Source organism: Coccidioides posadasii, chromosome 1 (assembly GCF_018416015.2).
Source record: "Coccidioides posadasii str. Silveira chromosome 1, complete sequence".
Lineage (NCBI taxonomy): Eukaryota > Fungi > Ascomycota > Eurotiomycetes > Onygenales > Onygenaceae > Coccidioides > Coccidioides posadasii.
The window spans coordinates 2,562,676-2,581,603 of NC_089407.1; the positions used below are offsets into that span (position 1 = coordinate 2,562,676).

Here is an 18,928-nt window from a genome sequence, read left to right on the forward strand (position 1 = left end):
AGCAAGGAAAATAAACCCCGAGGAAACCAATTTCAAACCATTCACTCCGAACCGAGTCTATACCACTCTAAAATCTAGGCCATGGGATATCATCGATGCTTCGTTTCGCTGGAACAGAATAAGCAAAATAACCCTCCCGTATCGGAAGTATGCGCTGAACAATTACAATAGTTGAATCGTGAGGGCGATGGAAAAGAGTATCGTGGTCGCTCGCGTGCGATGGTGGCCTCCTGTGAGGCCTTGCACTTGACGTATTAAAGGTCTAATAAATGAAAGCCGACGTCAAATATCGGTGGCGTCTCGAGAATACGAAGGTAAAGTCACAATTACTGAAGGAAAACAATCCAAAAACAGGAGGTTAGCGACCGACAGTGCCTGTTTGGCTGCGGCTGGCTGAAGTCGTGTCTTCGTATTCTTCCAAAAGATCGAGACATTGGCTGAGAACTATGATCTGTAACGTCAGTAAACTACATACAAGAGCAAATCGGAAAGATAGAGAAGATTGTTTTCAACTGACCGCTTAGAATCTCCTCTTCCCACACACCCATTTGATAATCAACTAAACCGTATTGTTCAATTCTGTCACATAAACGAACCAAATCTTTCCCCATTTTATTAAGTATTTCTTCTGTGAGAATTTCCTGCGATGAAGGCCCGGATTCCAACATGCCTTGCGTCGTGTCTTTTTGCTTTTGACATAGGGCCAACCAGCACGTATTAAATTCATCCCATAGTTTGATGCGGTCGGTGTGTAAATGTTCTTCGTCGCGTACAAGACCTTGGATCAGTTATTAGCTCGAAATGGGTTGCTCCCCTAGTCTATGCTGTGACTAAAAGAGAGCTAAAGAAAGGCTACATACCAAGGTCCACAGCATTCCCAAGTAACCATTCTGACATTTCAAGAAGAGATCGACTCGCAGTAATCAGGCGGCCAATACGAATATTTTCGAACGTTTGCCTTAAAGCTTGCTGGTACCGATTATATGCATCCTCCAGGCCAGATGAAGGCTCCCGTAGCCGTTCGGACGGGTTGGGAGGCTCCGGCGCAACGGATGTATTAAATCCGGCCATAGTCTCGGGGAATGAAGTCGCAATATGCGAGCGAGTAGCAGAATGAGGTTGGGAATACGGGGTCTGCTGAACTTGTGTGGTTAAGTAATGGGTGGATTCAGTCGCTGGGGACTCGTCGGTCGGGTAGTACTGCGGAACACCAAACTGTGTCGCCAGAACTTCAATAGCTGCAGAGTGCCGTGGCTGATAATGTGAAGCAGTATCATATGGAGAATGCGGTTGAGCCTGCGGTGCAATATTGTAAACCATTCCGGGGTCGTACTGCTGTATTCGCTGCTGCTGTTGTTGATCCTGATGGCCTGACTGCTGCGTCGCCTGCGACTGATTTTGCCTGGATGAAGATGTAGAAAAATCTTGCTGATAGGGCATTGCTCCACTCTGCAGTGGCCCGCCTTGGAGCGATGGTGCATTGTAGGATGCTGACTCGGCGTACTCGAAACCACCGTACGGGTGGAGTGAAGGATTACGACTCTGGTGTGCCACCGTATCCACATGAAGCCCACGAGAAGCTGGGGGTTGATTGTTATCCCTAAAGCGATTTATGGGACTCTCCTGAGAGTGATGAAGCGGCCGAGACCTCCCTATGCCGCCAGCCGTTCCGTGCGCAGAGAGGTCGTACTTCTTGCGCTGGCTGCTGTCTCCATCCATTCCCCTAAGCTGCTCTGAGGCGGTCCCGCCTCGCGACGAATCGAAATATGGAGATCGATGCGTCGGAGGCGAGAGGGGAGGGCTGGCGTAAAATTCCAGTTTTGCTCTTTGAGCGGGACGTGCCAAAAGGGCGGCGTGGATCAAAGAGGCGCGTCTGCAAACAAAGCGTTATTCTGCCGGTAAAAATTGCTGAAACGAAGGTCTTTCGTGTGTAAGATCACCGAAACTAGAGGGCCCCTTGTGCAATGGGGCAGCAGGGATGGCTGAAGTAAAAGTCGGCAGGGGAAGTTGTGTTCAGAGACCAGCCAATTATTCAAATCGCGCCCATGCCAAAGCCAAAAACCAAATGCTGACAATGTTCACTGTGTTGTCGTCGCTAAAGTAATGCGCGTCGAAATATATTGTGATGATATCCGAAATTAGGGAATTGCATAAACAAGGGCATTGCACTGGTTGGTAAAAGAGCGTTGAACCTGATAATTGTATATTAGACTTTGCTGACAGATACAGATGTGCAAGGAAGAGAGGTGGCACCAGACCATGAAGCGGCTGTTCAGGTGCACCTGGTAGCAAGAGTGGGCAGGGAAGGTCGAGTATAAGTATTGATCAAATGCTGGTCCTAAGAGGGACAAGTATCAATATATTAAGTTTAAATCAGCGAAGGATGACCCGATATCGCTTGTTTGGGCGAATCCACAGGGTATGCGGGGGCAAGAGGAATTGAAATATTTTAAGCCGTTCTTCAAAAAGAAGAGGGAAAAAAAAGTAATCATGAAGGGCGAGAAAAACCGTAAATCAAATAAAGCCGTGTCATAAAAACACTGCTGACAATTACACCTTACCTGCCTCAATAACCGTTGTCAATCAAATGTGGAGCAAAACCGAGCCTTATAAAACCTAGACCCGAAAGCTTAGACGGCCCCTATTTCTTCATCTCCAGTGGCCGAAAATGCAGGGTCACCGGCGGTCAAATGATAGCACGGAGGGAATTATTATCGATCTGCAACCGCAGCAACACTCAGCACCTGTGACAGTTAAAATCGCCCGAAGCATTCCTGGAAGATTCATCCACGTAAACCTCACGAAATTCAATGGCATTAATTGTTGTTTCTTCTCGGACGTTCCTCTGTGTTCATGGCGTCGTGTCTGGGTGCCTCAGCATTTCAAACCGGATAGGAGAATGAACTCGGAGTACGGAGTAGTTAAAAGGGCATCGGGAAGACTGGAGGTGGTGAACGAAAACAACCCCGGATACGCCACCGAAAATTTTTCTTCTCTAACATGCGATTCCCGCAGATGGATATTGATGATTGGTCAAGGTTGGGACGCAAGTCATCTGTCGAGATTTTCACTGTGGGCTAAATGAGTCGGCCTATGGGACAGACAAGGTGACTGTCTCTTTCGAAGAGAGAGTCTTCAACATCCCGGTCTAGCCTCATCAGCTTCTAGAATGTGAGGATCGTTCTGAAGTGCAAAATTGCACATGGGGATCTGCCGGATACTGAACCTAAATCAGGTGAGACACCATCATTGGCATCTCCCCAAATCACAAGCAAGATAGCTAAGGATAAGCGAAGTGAGCCGACACTTGTGATAGCGTGTTGTGTCGTCAATTATCAGATGTGGAGGGGAATCTTCCCCTGGGTTAAAATTGCGGAACCAGACACCTAGATCAAACCAGGCGTCGCCAGCTGAGAATCAGGAGAATGTCTTAGCGCGAAGTGGAGGCATGCTTGATCGCCTGACGCTAACCTCTGGACAAAACCATGGTGAACCACACCAATGCCAGGAAGATGGTTGTTTCAGGGCAAGCCACAGATAACATTGTCAAAAACCAACTCAGCTTTCTGATGGATGAGGAAGAACACGTTGAAGATTCCAAAGGACTTCAAATTCTGGTCACGGACATAACTAACTAATAAGCCAAGACATTTTTGCTTGACTTGTGAAGAGCCGTGGTTAGGAAGTTTGAAGAATTCGAAGCCAGATGGCATGAAATATCCTACTCTCTCAGACACTGGTGAATACTGACAAAACAGGGCCAGGGGTTAAGATTGACCATTTTGAAAATTGTTTTAATTGGTTTAAACCCATGGGCAGCATTTCCATTTCGTCATGATGTCTTGCGTTGAGTAGCTATCGCCATCATTCTGTGCCAGCACGTCTGTATTGTCGAGGGCGTCGAGCCCTGAAAACACTGGGGTTATTAAGGCAATTTCATCGACGTAACATGCCAGGTGTAACCACAAAAAGCAGCAGGTCGAAAGCTCCAGTGCGGGTTTTGTACACTGCATCAGTCAACCAACGAGTTGGGTGCAGAGATCGCCCCGATACCGAGAGCGAGCCTTTTCGACAGCGTAAGCGGCGAAGATGAAGTTGGCGTGGAAGTCCGGACGTAGGCAGATGATATGAGGCTCAACTGCCAAATTCGGTCGGTGGTTAACTTAAATGGCACCACAACGCTCCGCCCACGTCCAGTTTCGCCGTCAGCACTGCCTTTTCCGCATACCATTCTATTGACGATCGTGGTCGTGCTCAGCTGGACTCTATCCTGCCGAGCACGAACGCCGTCCTGAAAATAGGAGAAAAAAAAAATCCTACCTGCTTAGGGTAATCCTCTCTCAAACTGTTGATTCGCCAGTGGAAGAGCGGCCCGGGATCTTTAGCAGGCAGTCCGAAAGCTACAGCCTGTTTGGCCCGAGTTTCGCTGGCCTTGAGGCGCAACTCCAGAATGATCTTCAACGGCGTAAGCATGAGCCGCCTTGATTTTAGTTTGATCTAACCTGCTGCATGTCACGATTTGGAACTCCGGAGAACATAATCTAACTACGGAGTATCCAAGTGCCCTTTTTCTCCACCTGCAAAAATTCACGGAGATATGGCGGGTGTGTTTACCCTGCTACGCCCTCTGATGGTGCTGATTCGGAGCAGAGCTCAGTCACATCGCAGGAGATGTTGTTGAGTCAATTCCTACAGGAGATCGCCGTACTCTCTTGGAGCTGACTTGAATCAAGCCCCCTCCGACGAACAGAATGCTCCCTTCGACATCTGTTCTGCCACATGTAATGATTGACACAGGGATGGAGATCCACTGGTCGAAGTTCACCAACAGCCAATACGATCGATCTTCTTCTAGAAGTCCTTCAGAAGGGCCAGGGTGAGTTTCAGAGGAGGCGCTAGTTAATTGACTAGTGCACACTCTCTTGCATTGAGCGCAATTAATCAGGGGCGCGCTACCGAGGAGTGATATCGCTATCAGTTGTGTGGAGCCTCTCGGAATTATTAAGGGTGTCAGTTAACGATTCCAATGATTTTGCTCTTCTCCGTCCGCCGTATTCCGTGCAGAGGAACTAACTTGCTGGGCTAAGCTTGCTTTCCCGCGGCAAAGACGACTTGAAAATAAGCGACTTTTGTTGGTCGCAAAAAACGATGCCATGTCCTTCCCATGCAGTTCTGAATGCGACGTTAGGGGCTTGTTCACGCTCGTACTACGTCCTCAATGTGTCCTCTCGTCATGACTGGCGTACTCTGGACTTGGTCAAAATACGAAAGATGGCAAAGAACCAAGCCCGCGGAAATTGTGCCAGGTGATTCCCGAATGGCATACTAATCCTCCAGCTGATCATTGTTTGAAGCTTGGGTCAGATATTACCCGGCGTCAACAAATGGAAGCCGACCCCGCACGTTATGACAGTAACTCAACACTTTTCCTTTCGAAGCAGGAGCCTCAATTAGCACGCCCGCTTGTTTATCCCTTGCCTTCACTTATATAGTATGGGGATAGCTGCTGGCACTCCTGTGCGTCTGGTTACAGTCTGAGTCAAGACTTGACATTCCCGAGCCCGACAACGAAGGCCCAGAGAAGGTCATTCCGTTTTATGGGAAAATGGAAGACGCTTGATAGACCGTCCGTATGCAGAAGTTCCTATTACCGGTTTACCAGAAGAATCTTTAGTTAAGGCGTCGAAATTCGAGGGCAGGGTTATGAGCAGCAAAATGCCCTACATTCTACTCTTTTACTACTTTGACGGAGCCCTGTTGAAAGTCATGAGGAGGTTTCAAAGGTGATGCTTAAGCACAGTGAATAAATAAAAATAAAAAGAATAGTTGGCACTCTGTAGGGCTGACCCGGATTTGAACCGGGGACCTTGGGATCTCTATATCCAAGGGTTAGCTTGCTGCTGAGATGCATCTGTCTTAATTCGCCACTTACGCAATCCGACGCGCTAACCGCTGCGCCACCAGCCCTTGCTCGTCACGGCGACGCTGGGCCTGAGGTCAAGGTCAGGTTCGATAACATCGTCTGCAATTCAATGTTTGTTTCGCGGAAACAACTAGGTCGCAACAAGGAAGAAGGAGGCCCGAGCTTCTGTCACCACCCTGATTCCTTTTTTTTTCCCCCCCCTCTTCAGCACTGGCTTCTCATTAGACCGTGCCTCGAGGTATGACCCCTGCTGGAAAATAACCTAGTTACGGAGTACAATAGTGATGTTTCCCTGTACGGGGTGCAACCCTTGCGGACGTGCGACATTGAGCATCTTTCTGCAAAGTCCAGGCCAGAACACAGAGGTTTTTGATCAATGCTCTTCCTGGTCCTTCTGGGATTTAACCCACTTTAGGGCTGTGTGACAAGATACAAATCATTTCCTAGGGGCCTTTGCTTCAGGGGATTGTTTTATTAAACATTTCAGTTTTGACCACCCGACCGTTATTTTTTCTCCAATTGACGTAGAAATACGCCGAAAGCGGCCGGAAGATCGACCTAACAATGGCATGATGCACTTCGCACGTCCTTTGGGGCATTATGGTGTGGTTGATGCGGCAAACCCGCTTCGTACGTCTGCGGCCTCAAGATCGATGCCGGCTTCTGAGCCTGTTCGCTAGCAAAATTTCATTTTTTACCGAGGAAATCCAAAACACCCGAAGCCTGGGTACTACGGAGTACAATGTTGCTCCTTTTTTCTTGTGGGGAAGCAAAAAGCCTGTTTCGGACCGCAAATGGCGCGCGATTGTTCTCATGTGCCAATCTCCGACATCTTTGCTACGCGCAGCTACAGATAAGGAGACATTCAGCTACTTGATCCTGAACGCACACCGCGGAAGCTTCGGATGCTAGCAAAATGCAGGAACGGTGGCTCTGTCAATGAGGTGATGTTGTAGCCGCATTTCAGCAGCGTTACTCCCTACAAGAGACAGTGAGCTGCCAGCGGGCCCTGTTAACAGTGGAGACATGGAATTCTAGCATTCTTCGCGCCATTACTTTGGAAAACTACGTGGCCAGAGTTACCTGGGATCATGCGTATCATGTGGTTGACGTCAGTCAATGCGAGGCGTATTTCGAACTTCTCGCTTCTTCTGCGACAAATAGCCGGGCTATACCACTTGTGAACCCTGAGGAGAACATTACATTGAGCATAAAAAAAAAAAGAACCATGTGAGACTATCACGATGCCTCCCGTTGATTGTGTTTGAGGAAATATGAATGCCACGAATGTGCTAATGCCAAATCTATCTTTCTTTATTCCCACATGACCTACCGTGATGGTCGAGGAAGCATGGGGAATGGGTGTCTGAAACATGCCTAGCGCTGAGACAAGGATGGCCGGATTAAATTCAAGGCCATTGTTTCCTTGGTTTCTTTTACTTGAGGGCGCATTGATGTTACCTCTTTCTAGATCGTTGGTGGGCTCAGAATTCCTCGGAATGAGACCCCGGCGGGGGTTGGGTTTGTATGCTCAAAAGTTTTACTGGATAAAATTTCTTTCTTGCGTATATGGAGTATTCCAACCGTTGTAACGTTATATAAGGACAAGCCAAGACGCATAATGTACACGTGAAATACTGAGATGAGATAGGGAAAGAGGAGCTGAAAGAAATTACAGGGAAAAATGGGAAAAGAGTGATTACTTCATCTCTTGACCCAGGCTGGCTTCTTCCTGGCTTTGCGGTGCCCTGGCTTCTTTCTTTCGACTTGTCGTGGATCGGCCGTGATGACACCAGCTATTCAAAACGTCAGCACATCGTATGTCCAGACAGGGATCATTCAATTGGAAGAAGATATGGAACGCATGCTTCTGAGACAGCTGCAGATAAGAGGGAGTATTTGTCGAGGTGGATGACATTTGCTTACCTCGACGAAGCATTGGTTTCAATGCAGGCTCATGGATCAAAAGGGCTTTTGCAAGCGCCAGAGTGATAGCTTCAGCCTGACCAGTCACACCGCCTCCGTGAACCATCGCCCACACATTATACTTGTCCATTCTATCCGTGCTCTTCAAAGCCCACAGGGCACTCTCCCTATCGTGAATGCGGGGGAACACGTGTACTATACTCTTCCCATTGACCATGACCTGTCCATCACCTTCAACCAACCAAACCGTGGCAGTTGAAGTCTTCCGTCTTCCAACACCCCGGGCCCGACCAATGTCGTCGAGCATTCGAGGAACGGGTTTTTGCTGATATGGGTTTCCCGGTCTGATGAATTGTTTCATGGCAGTTTCTACTTCTTCTGGCATCAAGCTAGGGTTAATCCTGCTGAGCCTTTGCAAGATCTTTATCAATTGCTTGTACTTTGAACTCGAAACAACCTCTCCGACAGCGCCGTTGAATTGCGATAACTTCAACCACGCCATCCGCGGCGCTTCGTTGGTAGGAACCGTCGGTAACGATGCATATTTGCTCCGTAGGCGCTCCAAGTTCAGGAAGTGGTCAATGAACTTTGGTGTTCCAGAAAAGTATGCTGGAGACGCGGGTAAAATCCGAGCTGGTCTAGCGTTTGGTTCGGCGAAGTTGATAGGCGGAGCGGCATTAGAAGAAGCGCTGGAAGAGGATATCGATAATAGTCGTCGCTGGGTGATCTGAATGGGAGTTAGAGAAGGGAGACGGGAGGGCTTTGTGGACGCCGTTCGGGATGGAAAAGCTACAGGCTCGAGATGATGTAGGCATTGGGATGGCTTTAGAGCCCGAAACACACATTCAGACCACTGCCAGGCCATGGCGTCTATCAGCCAGGCGGCGGAAAAAAAGGCAAAAGAAAAGTAGGGGCGTATGGAGCGGAGAGGCAGAGACTTGCTTCTCTCCCAATTGTCGTCCGCCAACGAGAAATCTTTTTGGCAGCGAAATGCAGTCACGTGGTGACTCTCATCGTTTACATAATCAATTTCTTAGTCAGCCGCACTAGTGGGCTCGTCGAAGCTCCACAACAACCAGCGTGAGAAAAAAAAAACACGCAGAAAAAACAAACCTTCCCTCACTCCTGTCATCCTCACCCCGCCTTCACCTCAATTCCCCCATCCTCCATCAACACCCTCAGACCACCTCACCCAGTCCAGTCAGAATGTCGTTCGGCAAGCTCTACGGTGCTGCTGTAGGTGATTCTGCTCTTGTCTCGCTTGCACTGTCCTTCCAAAGTCACCGCAGGCTGACCGGGTCCGCCACGTAAATCACAGGAGAACTCACGCACCACTGCGTGCCGTATCGTTGCCAAAGCCAATGATCTCGATATCGAGCTCGTTGACACCAAGCCCGGCTCTCCCGATGCTGCTTACTTCAAGATCAACGCTCTGGGCAAGGTTCCAACCTTTGTCGGTGCCAATGGCTTCGTCTTGACTGAGTGCATTGCCATCGCCGTCTACCGTACGTTTCCTCTATTTCTGACTTCTTTTGCGGGCATTGTCAAAGATGAGGCATATTATCATTTTCAGTTATCCCTGTCAGATTAACTGTGTTGACTATCTTTACTCTGAGCACCTTTTGTCCCTCTAATTTGTACTATCGGTTCCAAATGCTTCGGATACCTGTCGAGCATGGCTGACGAGATATGTAGTCGCTTCTCAGAACGAGAAGACCACTCTTCTCGGAAAGACAAAGCAAGATTATGCCTCCATTCTCCGCTGGATGTCATTCACAAACCAGGAGATCCTTAACCCTCTTGCGGACTGGTTCCGTCCTCTTCTTGGAATGGCCCCATACAACAAGCAGGCCGTTGAAAATAGCTCCAAGGCCGCCCTCAAGGCCATTGATGTCTTGGAAAAGCACCTTACTAACAATACTTTCCTCGTTGGCGAGCGCCTTACTCTTGCTGACACTTTCTGCGCTTCTCTTTTCTCCCGAGCATTCCAATTTGTTCTCGGCAAGGACTGGCGCCAGGCCAACCCTGCTACTTCCAGATGGTATGAGACCGTGGTTAATCAGGCCATTTACAAGGCCATTGTTCCAAACCCAGTTTTTGTTGAGGAAGGACTAAAGAACGTTCCACCCAAGAAGGAGGAGAAGAAGGCTGCCCCAGCCAAGAAGGAACCTGAGGAGGAAGAAAAACCAGCTCCTAAGCCGGCCAAGCATCCTCTTGAATCTCTCCCCAAACCATCCATGATCCTTGATGACTGGAAGCGCAAGTACTCCAATGAAGATACCCGTGAGGCTGCCATGCCATGGTTCTGGGAAAACTACAATCCAGAGGACTACTCCCTGTGGAAGGTTGATTATAAATACAACGACGAGCTCACCTTGACCTTCATGTCCAACAACTTGATTGGTGAGTTTCTAGGTGACCTTTCCTCCACAATAGCTGTTAACGCGTTCATAGGTGGCTTCTTTGCCCGTCTTGAGGCTTCCCGCAAGTTCATCTTCGGTGCTTGCTCCGTGTATGGCGAGAGCAACAACTCCATCATCCAGGGAGCCTTCCTTATCCGTGGCCAGGATGCTGTTCCAGCTTTCGATGTTGCTCCTGACTGGGAGAGCTACAGCTTCACCAAGTTGGATGCCTCCAAGCCAGAGGACAGACAATTCGTTGAGGACCAGTGGGCCCAAGACAAGCCAATTGTCGTCGATGGCAAGTCTTATGAATGTGCTGAAGGAAAAGTTTTCAAGTAAATGAAAATAAGTAAAAATCCATGTGGCTCAACATGTGCGTCACAAGGCGTCCGATTTAATGTGATGACTTTTAGTCTTGTCGGCCCAAGCTGCGTGTCTCTAAATGATGAATTAAAATGATCATGAGAATGATGAAAAATGACAACCCTAGGATACATTATTACTTCCTTTCTACGAGTAGTCTTATCATTGTAAATCAGGTAATTGTTTTCTTTAGTGTTGAGGCCACAAAACTTCAAAAGTCCCATATCCCGGCAGAACTACTCGAAAACAAAACCTTCTATACCCAGGGCTCCGTACGAGATGCACATTGATACTAAAGCATAGCAAAGGTTGTCCAAACCTCCGCCAAGCTCTATATGCGACAACATAGTCTCACGGGAAGACAGCCGGTACGTTTGGAGTGGTGGATATCGCGGGATCTCGCTCGACAATGTCCTTGGGCACCGATATCACCTGGTCATCGTCCTCTGTGACATCACTCACTTCGTCTTCGAGTTGAGAAGTGTCATCGGCAATATTGCCTTGCAATTCAAGGACTGACTGTGTCTCTTTGATTTCCTCTTCAACACTCGCCGTAGGCGGGGCTTTTTCGGTGAGAAGCTTCGCTTTCTTCTTTTTCTTTCCCTTTCTTTTGATAGAGATATCGTCTTCCAACCCAAGCTCCTGTTCATCCTTTCTAAGCTCCGTCTCCCAAAACTCTGTTTCTGACAGTGATGCATCGGCAGCCTCCCGTCTCTCTGCCCATTGTCGGAGCTTTCTGCTTGCATCCTGCTGCCTAGAAAGCACTCGAAGCTGCCGGAGAACAATTTTCATATTCCTTTTCTCGTCGACAGATGCGTCATTGGTAAATTCGGGTATCTCAATGATATTATACGGCTGTCCTGCAGCCTTTATCTTGCTGTCATCGATCAGAATCGTATTGCTTTGATCCCACACACATCCTCCAGGGGAATTGCCGCCATCGTTAGACTCAGGATATCGCGATTGGATAAAGTCATCAGCCCAAATCTTATCCAATTTTTTATACACCTGCACTTTCTCGTTATACTGTTCCGGTGTGAGATCTAGTTTATCTCGTGCCCAAATGGTAACAAATTTAGACTGCATGGCCGAGGGAAACAGCCGTTTCATTACCTCCCGCACGGTACCAGGTTTGGAACTAGTCCAAATAATGACTTTGTGCTGATCGAGCACGTGCTTCATGAAATTATCGAGGCCAGGACGCTTGACGAAAACCGATGGCATCGTACGCCGATTGCGGTGGATCAAGGTTCCATTCATGTCGAGGATAATCAATAGGGGACGTGGAGAGGAGGTCGACGCTGGTTCCAAGGATGCATTCTTGAGGTATTCCTCCGTAGGAATCGGGGCAATGGGTGGTGCTATTTGGCGGGAAGTCGACATGTTATGGGACGGCGTATATGTTGGAGGTTGTATGGCGGGGAATGGAGTATTGACGTGACCTAAGGGAGCGAAATGTGGCATATTGGCGGAATTTGGCCAGGCAGTGGGTAACATAGGAGGTGGAAAAGAGTACTGGAACTGAAACTGAAACTGAGGATATGGAATAGATGGGATGGCGGGAGGGTGCTGATTCCTGTCAGCCTCAAGTGTGTAAGCTGGGCACGGATGCGGAGGGGTTACCATCCAGGGCGTCGCGGGGAACGTGGACAAGTTCAGTAATGTCTGATTCATTTGCGCTGGGGGCGGCTGATACCGCGTCGGCGGCAGCATCTTGGGTTGCAGATAAGGATCGGTCTGCGAGGATGAAGCGGATCTGTTTCCAGCTGTATTCCGATTACTTGGAGGGGTATATCGGGTCATTTCCGGTCGCCAACTATCACCATTCGTCCGCCTTTGTCTTTCTCCTGGCTGGTAGGAATCATAACGTCCAGAGTAGCTGTCGGCATTTTGGCGCCGGGAAGGACAGCCAATGCCCGGACGCCATCTACTCCCATCGGCTAGCAAGTGCGCATCGCCGTCATTTTGCTGCAGTGGCTGTGCCTTTCGTCCGTTCGATCGCCTAGGTTTTCGGGGTGGCATTATTCGCTGTGCCTTGAGATTGCCTTGACACACAACGGTCTGGCTTTTTGACGCACGCGATCCTGAACAACAAAACTAAGAGTACTCTATAATTAGTACAATCATTTCAGGGTAATATAGGGAGGTAAGTCGCACTCTAAGACCAAGTCCCCTCGGCAACGCCTTTGCCTGGCAAGGGAAACAAAGCAGAAGTGGTGGTATCGTAGTGGGAGAAGCGAATGCGCTGATTGCGTGGTGCGAGCGTGAAATGAATGGACACGCCCGGCGCGGGAGTAGCATCTCAATAGAAAAAAGAACGGAGCCCTCCTACCGTCACACCTTCGCCGTGCTGCGGCGGGGATGAGTGCCTTTGCTTGCTGCTTGATTGGAGCGAGTAGACCGGCCCACCGCCTTTTTGTGGCAATAATTCCTTTCTGCCACACCTGGCCGCCCTGAGTTTGTTTCTCCCGCAAAACATCGTCAGCTCATTGGAGCAATTATTATAATTAACTGTTGCATCGAGGCGGATAGACAGCCAGCGAGCCGGCTCCAAAACACGCACAATTGGAAGCTATGGCACTTTTGGACTCCCTCAACCGGCGCATAAAGGCCCGCGTGGACGACGATGACCCCGAAGAGTACTCAGATTTGTCCTCGTCAGAGCAAGATGGGTCAGATGCTGACTCCGACGAACTAGAGGGCTCTGAAGCCGCAAGCGATGGAGGATCGGACGATGAGGAGCTAGTAGGGCCCCAGTTCACTCTCTAACTAATATCATTTCATGGACATACGCCTAACCCAAATGCTTATTCCTCTAGTCCGACTCCTCCGCTCCCGAAGACACCGCCATCGACGCCTCGCTCAACCAAATCTCCTTCGGCGCCCTCGCCAAAGCTCAAGCCTCCCTGGGCCTAAGCAGCAGCAGCAGCAACAACAGGCGAAAACGTAAACTATCCACCGACAAAGAACAGGGCCCATCTCCCCTTGACGACATACGCGCCCGCATCCGTGCCACACGCGAAGAAAAATCCAAATCCACCGCCTCCACCACGACCAGCAAAGATAAAAAAGACCTTCCCCACCGCTCCTCCAAACACGCACCCACCGTTCAATCCTCCAAGCACGCCGTCTCCCGCAAGCGCACCGTCGTCGACGCAACCGCCATCTCGGGTCCGAAAGCCCGCGATCCGCGCTTCGACAGCGTCGTCCTCTCACACGGGACCTCCAATCCGCAAGCTCTCGGCAACGCCCAGGCCGCCGCGGCCAAGAACTACTCCTTCCTCAACGACTATCGTGATGCGGAACTCTCCTCGCTCAAGCAACAACTCGCCAAGGCCAAAAATCCGGCCGAAAAGGAGCAGCTCAAGCGCACTATCCGATCCATGACGGATAAGATTCGAACATTCGAGCGGAAGCAGAGAGAGAAGGAGGTGGTGGCGCGGCATCGGCGGAGGGAGAGAGATTTGATTCGCGAGGGGAAGAAGAGCACGCCGTATTTCTTAAAGAAGGGGGATGTGAAGAAGGAAGTGCTGAAACAGAGATATGAAGAGATGGGGGCGAAGGACCGGCAGAAGAGCATTGTGAGGAGGAGGAAGAAGGTTGCGGCCCGGGAGAGGAGGGAGATGCCTGATATGAGGAGGACGGGGTGAGACTTAATACACCGGGGAAAAAGGAAAAAAACTATGACTCGGGTAAATATGAATGCCATCGCAAGGCATATAAAAATTACCTTCGGTGAAATGGCTTTTTTGAATAACAAAAAGCTAAATAGCGGAGGGGAATAGAATGCCCCCAATCTACCCCAGGTTTGTCCGTTGGAAGACACCATATCTTGCAGCCCTCTAGGAGAGTATAGAGCATATATTCGATATCTCACGCAGGTACGGAATTCCGTACCAGGATCCCTACTCTGGACCTCGGCCAGATAAATACCGCCCTAATCTAACGAACATTCTCAATTATCCAATTTCCAAATCCTCCAATTTCATTTCACATATATCAAATGAATATCTAGTCTGCTATAACAGAGATTTGAATATATAGCTAGACAGCCAAAAGGAAACAAACTCCAAGCCAGCGCAGCATATCAGGAAGGAAAATCAAGAACTAGGAAAAGGCGGGTAAGGGTGGAAATTTAACGAGAGGAAGAAGACCAAAGAAAGAAAGAAAGGGAAAAAAAAGGAACAATTATGAGTGTTTTTTTTTTTTTTTTTTTATTTTTATTTTTTTCTTTATTTGTTTTTCTCTTTTCCATGTCAGTCCAGCTTTCGTTCCGCATGAGGTGAGTTACTTCAGCCCCAAAAAAAAAAAAAAAAAAAAAAAAAAGGAAAAAGAAAATTGATTCCTTCGTCGTAGCAGGCAGGAAAATACTCCTGTTGTCCCCCTTTCCACTTCATCACAGCGTAACTTGAGGACACATAGAAAAATACGTCGAAAAACAAAGGGGGGAGGATACAGGAAATAGTGCAGAATGAAGAATAGAAGTTAATATAAAAAGGCCCTAAAAGACAGAGCCAAAAAAATAAAAATAAAAAATAATTCGAGCAGATTAACTCGACCCAAACCCGCCATGAGGAAAAAAAGCGTGCAAAGGTATCCAGCAAGAGCGCAAAAAAGAGGGAAAAAAAAAAGGGCAATCAAAAGAAAAAAGAGAGACAAAGGATAAATGAAGCAATCGAAGAGGGACACTGTCAAAATGCACATTAACTCCTTCATCCTATTCACAGTGTCCAGACCGTGCGGGTAATGAACTGCAAACAATACCCAGGAGTAATCCAGATCTCTGAAACGCGGAAAAAGAAAAGGAAAAAAACAGCATAGAGAAAAATAAATGGCGACAAAGGAGAGGGGAGGTTCCCCAGTAATCCAGACATATCGGAATATAGAGGGAGCAAGGAGGGAGCGATATATATAATAATAAAATTAAAAAAAAAAAAGGAAATCGGCGGCTTTTTTGGATTTATGCGGCAAGATCATCATCGACAATCCCGACTTGCCAAAAAACGTCGAGACAAAAAATAATTCCCTCCCAACCAAACCATGATCGCATCGCACATAATTCAGTTCTTCCGAAGAAAAAAAAAAAAAGACAACAAAGGGTGGCCCAAGATAACCGCTCGTATATGTGTATATATAATTCGCGCTTGTTGCTCAAATAAATATCCTTTTCTTTTCTTTTTTTCGGCTCTCATGAGTGGAACAAGTCCCAAGCTCGCGCGCACAGGCTCAAAAACTCTTCTTTTTTCCTCCGTTGCGTCTCCGGAGAATCTCTGCCTGCGCCGAACGGTCCGTAGGCGCTGGGCCCGGGACCCGTGCGGAATCGCATGTCTGGGCCGGTCCCGAGGGGCGGACTGCCGTTATCCTGCTCGTATTCGTGCCTGGTGCGGCGACGCCCGGCCCCGGTGGGGTTGGACATGGAGTGTGGCTGGGACGGGATGCTGTTCGGATGCTGGACGCCGTTGGGGGGACCGCCAGTGCTGTTCCCGCTATTGCTGCTGTGGAGGTTTGGTGGGGAGCGCGGGCTGGTGGCTTTGTTGCCGTTGTAGTGAACGATGCGGGGGAGTAGCTCCTCTCGGCCACCGGCAAGTTCGTGAACCGCTTCTTCTGCGGAACGGTACTCTCTTGGCCGTCCTGAGGGTTGGCCGCCGCCAGGGAGACCGGGCGATGGCAGAGGGCCAAGTGCCAATTGCGAAGGTGTCGGCTGGCCGAAGGCACCTCGACCGTTGCTATCTCGGTCCCGTAATGGTAGCGTGTCCGCGCCGAAAACATCGGCAATCGGAGGGAGGCGGTTACTAGTTTGATTTGCTGGGGTATGGTGAATCTGAGGCGACCCGGAGAAGTCCTGATTCGTAAAATGGCGAGTCAATGGCTGGGGTTGACGGCGGCCGGTAAACGTCTGGTTCAGAGGTGCAGAATGTATCACTCGTTCGTTGGCGAACTGGGAGGCGGAAGGGGGTACGATCGAGAGTCCCGGTGGAGGCCGTTTCTTCGAGGATCTTTGCGACCCGAACGGGGATGGCTCAGGTTGCTTCGCGCTCTCTTGTCCATCTCCTTTGGCCGATTGTTGCAGTCGGGCCTCGATTATAGATCTCTGTTGATCTCTCACGTTCATACTTCGCTGCAGCTGTTCTCTCATAGCAGGATCCTGGGTCTGAAAGCCCGGAGATAAACAGGCCAATCCCACATCCTGCATGGCCCTTCCATCTCTAGCGGTCAGCGGTCCTCGGGTGGAGAGGTTGTTCCCTGGTGTAGATGTAGACAGATCTAGTTTGCGAGGGCGATGTCGTGTACCTGGTTGTAGACTTGGAGACGTCGGGGGTTCCTTTTTTATTGCGATCTTGGGCGCTGGTCCTCCACTCCGCGATCTAAAAAGAGTGAAAGAAAGAATGCGTTAGCAGGATATCTATGTTTTGGAAATAATTTTTTTTTTTCCTTTTAATGTTTTCTTTTTGCTTATCGATTGGCATGCGAGAACAACTCACGTATTCGGCGACCGTTTCCCCTCGGGGGTGTTCTTTTCGGTGGGTACCTCATTTGAGCCGGACGGTACCCGAGTTGGGGTTGGCGTGGATGAAGGGGCGGCCGACAACGGCGCAAGGGAGGGATAGGACTTGGGACTCGAGTCGCGGTCGACCATTGGGCCTAGCAGTGCAGCAGTAGGAGGGACAACCGCAGTGGACATTGTATCAAAGCGGAGGAGAGTAAAAGTATCGAGGGGTCGAGGGGGTCGAAGTAAGGTTCGAGGGGGTAGATCTACGGTAGAACCGGAAACCGGTAGCCAAAAGGTATCGGGTATAGATCCAGTGTTATTATAATTCCCCTTTAATCGTTTTAGAAAACGGGAAAAAAAAAGAAAAAGGAATTCTTTTTTTTCCGGCTTCTGTGTTTCTGTTTCCAATCACAGCTAAGACTTGGTGTATTTCGAACCTGATTCCACCGAAACAAACTCGAACAGGGAATGGTAAGTGGGCGAGGGATTTCGTCGAGGGTTTTTCGACTTGATCCGAGAAGGACAGGAGGAATTGCCAGCAGCGAGAGAAGCGAGCGACGAGAGGAAAGTCCCGGACGGAATTCCAAAAAAAAAAAAAAAGGAGCGGCCTCGACACCAACAGCCCAATCGAAGGAGGGTGGGGTGGGAGACGGATGGGGATAGAGGGGAGATAGAGACAGGGAGAGCGATCTCCTGAGAAGCGCAGCGAGGTTGCCAGACCCTTCACTGAGCGATAATAATAGCCGCCAGGCCGACATGCATGGGGGCCAATACTCGTGGAGGGTGGTGGCGAGCTGACTCTTGGGACGAAACGGTTCGAATCAAGAAGACAGCTGAATGGATGTATATGTGTGATGTACTATGTTATTCTCCTAGCCAAGCTCTCAGAGACATGCAGGTGTGCGTCCTGGGTCGACAAAGAACGTGCTGGCTTTATCCCTCTAGCAGCGAAAGAAACACGGGGGGTCAACTCCAGTCAAGTAGTTGTCCGTGGACTCGTTCTTGTTGTCTGTGACGATCCCCCCTTGCAGCAGTAGCGAGACAAGAGAGGGAGAGGGAGGGGAGGGTACGAGAGAGAGAGAGGCAGAGAGGAGAAGAAGCAAGCGGGAGAAGAGGAGTCCAAAAAGAAAGGAAAAGAAAAGAAAAGAAAAGAAATCAAGAAAGAAACGAAGAAGCGAGACCGAGAGGTACAGGGCGGCGTACGTGTGTGGAACGAGAGAGAGGATGCGTGTGGGAAACGGGGAGAAGCTCGAGTCTCAGGCGCCGGCGGCGGGCGAGTCGGACATGTCTGGGGCGGCTGCGGCTAGTCTGGGAAAAAAAAAAAAAAAAAAAAAAAAAGGGATTTCCAGGCGAGCAAGCAAGGGGGCCTGTGAGGGCGGTGGATCTCCCCGCGAGCCCGCCGAGACGAGCGAAACTGGACGTGAGTTCTGTGGACACCGTGCTTCGGGCGGAGAGGGGTAGGGTTCGTGGGTAGCGGCGTTCGGAGGGAGTTAAATATCAGAAACCCACCAATATCACGAAGAGGACGTGGGAAGACGGCGGCGGCGCGATGGGGATCAGCCTTTTCCGCCTCGATCCCTCTTCGACGGTGACAGTCGTCCAGATGGCTGGCAACAACACCAACGCAACCGACGATGTACAGCCGTCCAATGGAGCTAGCACAGCGTGCAGTACATGCGTGGATGCATATGTACAGTACACACATACATAATCTAAACTACCTTCTTGCTCACTAAACCAAGATTATTCCGTCCAGCACAGCAAAGCAAGAGACCCAGGAAAAAAAAAAAAAAGGAGAGGAGAGGAAACTGGATCGCCTGGTGC

The 18,928-nt window shown here is 49.4% G+C and overlaps 6 protein-coding genes and 1 non-coding gene across 7 annotated transcripts; 2 read left to right on the forward strand and 5 right to left on the reverse strand.

Moving 5' to 3' along the window:
* Positions 1 to 290: 290 nt before the first annotated feature.
* Positions 291 to 1,719, reverse strand: D8B26_000694 (uncharacterized protein; the record flags this gene model as incomplete). The annotated part of the gene is made up of 3 exons (XM_003071060.2): positions 291 to 444; positions 518 to 778; positions 861 to 1,719. 3 exons carry the CDS (start codon positions 1,717 to 1,719, stop codon positions 359 to 361), a joined length of 1,206 nt encoding a protein of 401 aa, XP_003071106.1. The 3' UTR covers positions 291 to 358.
* A 4,119-nt stretch (positions 1,720 to 5,838) lies between these two features.
* Positions 5,839 to 5,967, reverse strand: D8B26_000695. Its single transcript has one exon. It is a non-coding gene; the product is annotated as a tRNA-Arg (tRNA).
* A 1,512-nt stretch (positions 5,968 to 7,479) lies between these two features.
* On the reverse strand, positions 7,480 to 8,779 carry MRPS9 (mitochondrial 37S ribosomal protein uS9m). The gene is made up of 2 exons (XM_003071062.2): positions 7,850 to 8,779; positions 7,480 to 7,719 (listed from the first exon to the last, which is right to left on the reverse strand). Exons 1-2 carry the CDS (start codon positions 8,712 to 8,714, stop codon positions 7,628 to 7,630), a joined length of 957 nt encoding a protein of 318 aa, XP_003071108.1. The 5' UTR covers positions 8,715 to 8,779; the 3' UTR covers positions 7,480 to 7,627.
* A 167-nt stretch (positions 8,780 to 8,946) lies between these two features.
* On the forward strand, positions 8,947 to 10,747 carry D8B26_000697 (elongation factor 1 gamma domain-containing protein). Its single transcript, XM_003071063.2, has 4 exons — positions 8,947 to 9,085; positions 9,168 to 9,354; positions 9,545 to 10,252; positions 10,304 to 10,747. The coding sequence occupies exons 1-4, from the start codon at positions 9,056 to 9,058 to the stop codon at positions 10,588 to 10,590; spliced, it is 1,212 nt and encodes a 403-aa protein (XP_003071109.2). The 5' UTR covers positions 8,947 to 9,055; the 3' UTR covers positions 10,591 to 10,747.
* A 6-nt stretch (positions 10,748 to 10,753) lies between these two features.
* On the reverse strand, positions 10,754 to 12,962 carry D8B26_000698 (uncharacterized protein). The gene is made up of 2 exons (XM_003071064.2): positions 12,772 to 12,962; positions 10,754 to 12,711 (listed from the first exon to the last, which is right to left on the reverse strand). The coding sequence occupies exons 1-2, from the start codon at positions 12,913 to 12,915 to the stop codon at positions 10,966 to 10,968; spliced, it is 1,890 nt and encodes a 629-aa protein (XP_003071110.2). The 5' UTR covers positions 12,916 to 12,962; the 3' UTR covers positions 10,754 to 10,965.
* A 169-nt stretch (positions 12,963 to 13,131) lies between these two features.
* Positions 13,132 to 14,452, forward strand: RRP36 (rRNA biogenesis protein rrp36). Its single transcript, XM_003071065.2, has 2 exons — positions 13,132 to 13,359; positions 13,434 to 14,452. The coding sequence occupies exons 1-2, from the start codon at positions 13,189 to 13,191 to the stop codon at positions 14,262 to 14,264; spliced, it is 1,002 nt and encodes a 333-aa protein (XP_003071111.1). The 5' UTR covers positions 13,132 to 13,188; the 3' UTR covers positions 14,265 to 14,452.
* A 53-nt stretch (positions 14,453 to 14,505) lies between these two features.
* On the reverse strand, positions 14,506 to 17,329 carry D8B26_000700 (uncharacterized protein). Its single transcript, XM_003071066.2, has 2 exons — positions 17,097 to 17,329; positions 14,506 to 16,979 (listed from the first exon to the last, which is right to left on the reverse strand). The coding sequence occupies exons 1-2, from the start codon at positions 17,294 to 17,296 to the stop codon at positions 15,803 to 15,805; spliced, it is 1,377 nt and encodes a 458-aa protein (XP_003071112.2). The 5' UTR covers positions 17,297 to 17,329; the 3' UTR covers positions 14,506 to 15,802.
* Between the last annotated feature and the right edge of the window lie 1,599 nt (positions 17,330 to 18,928).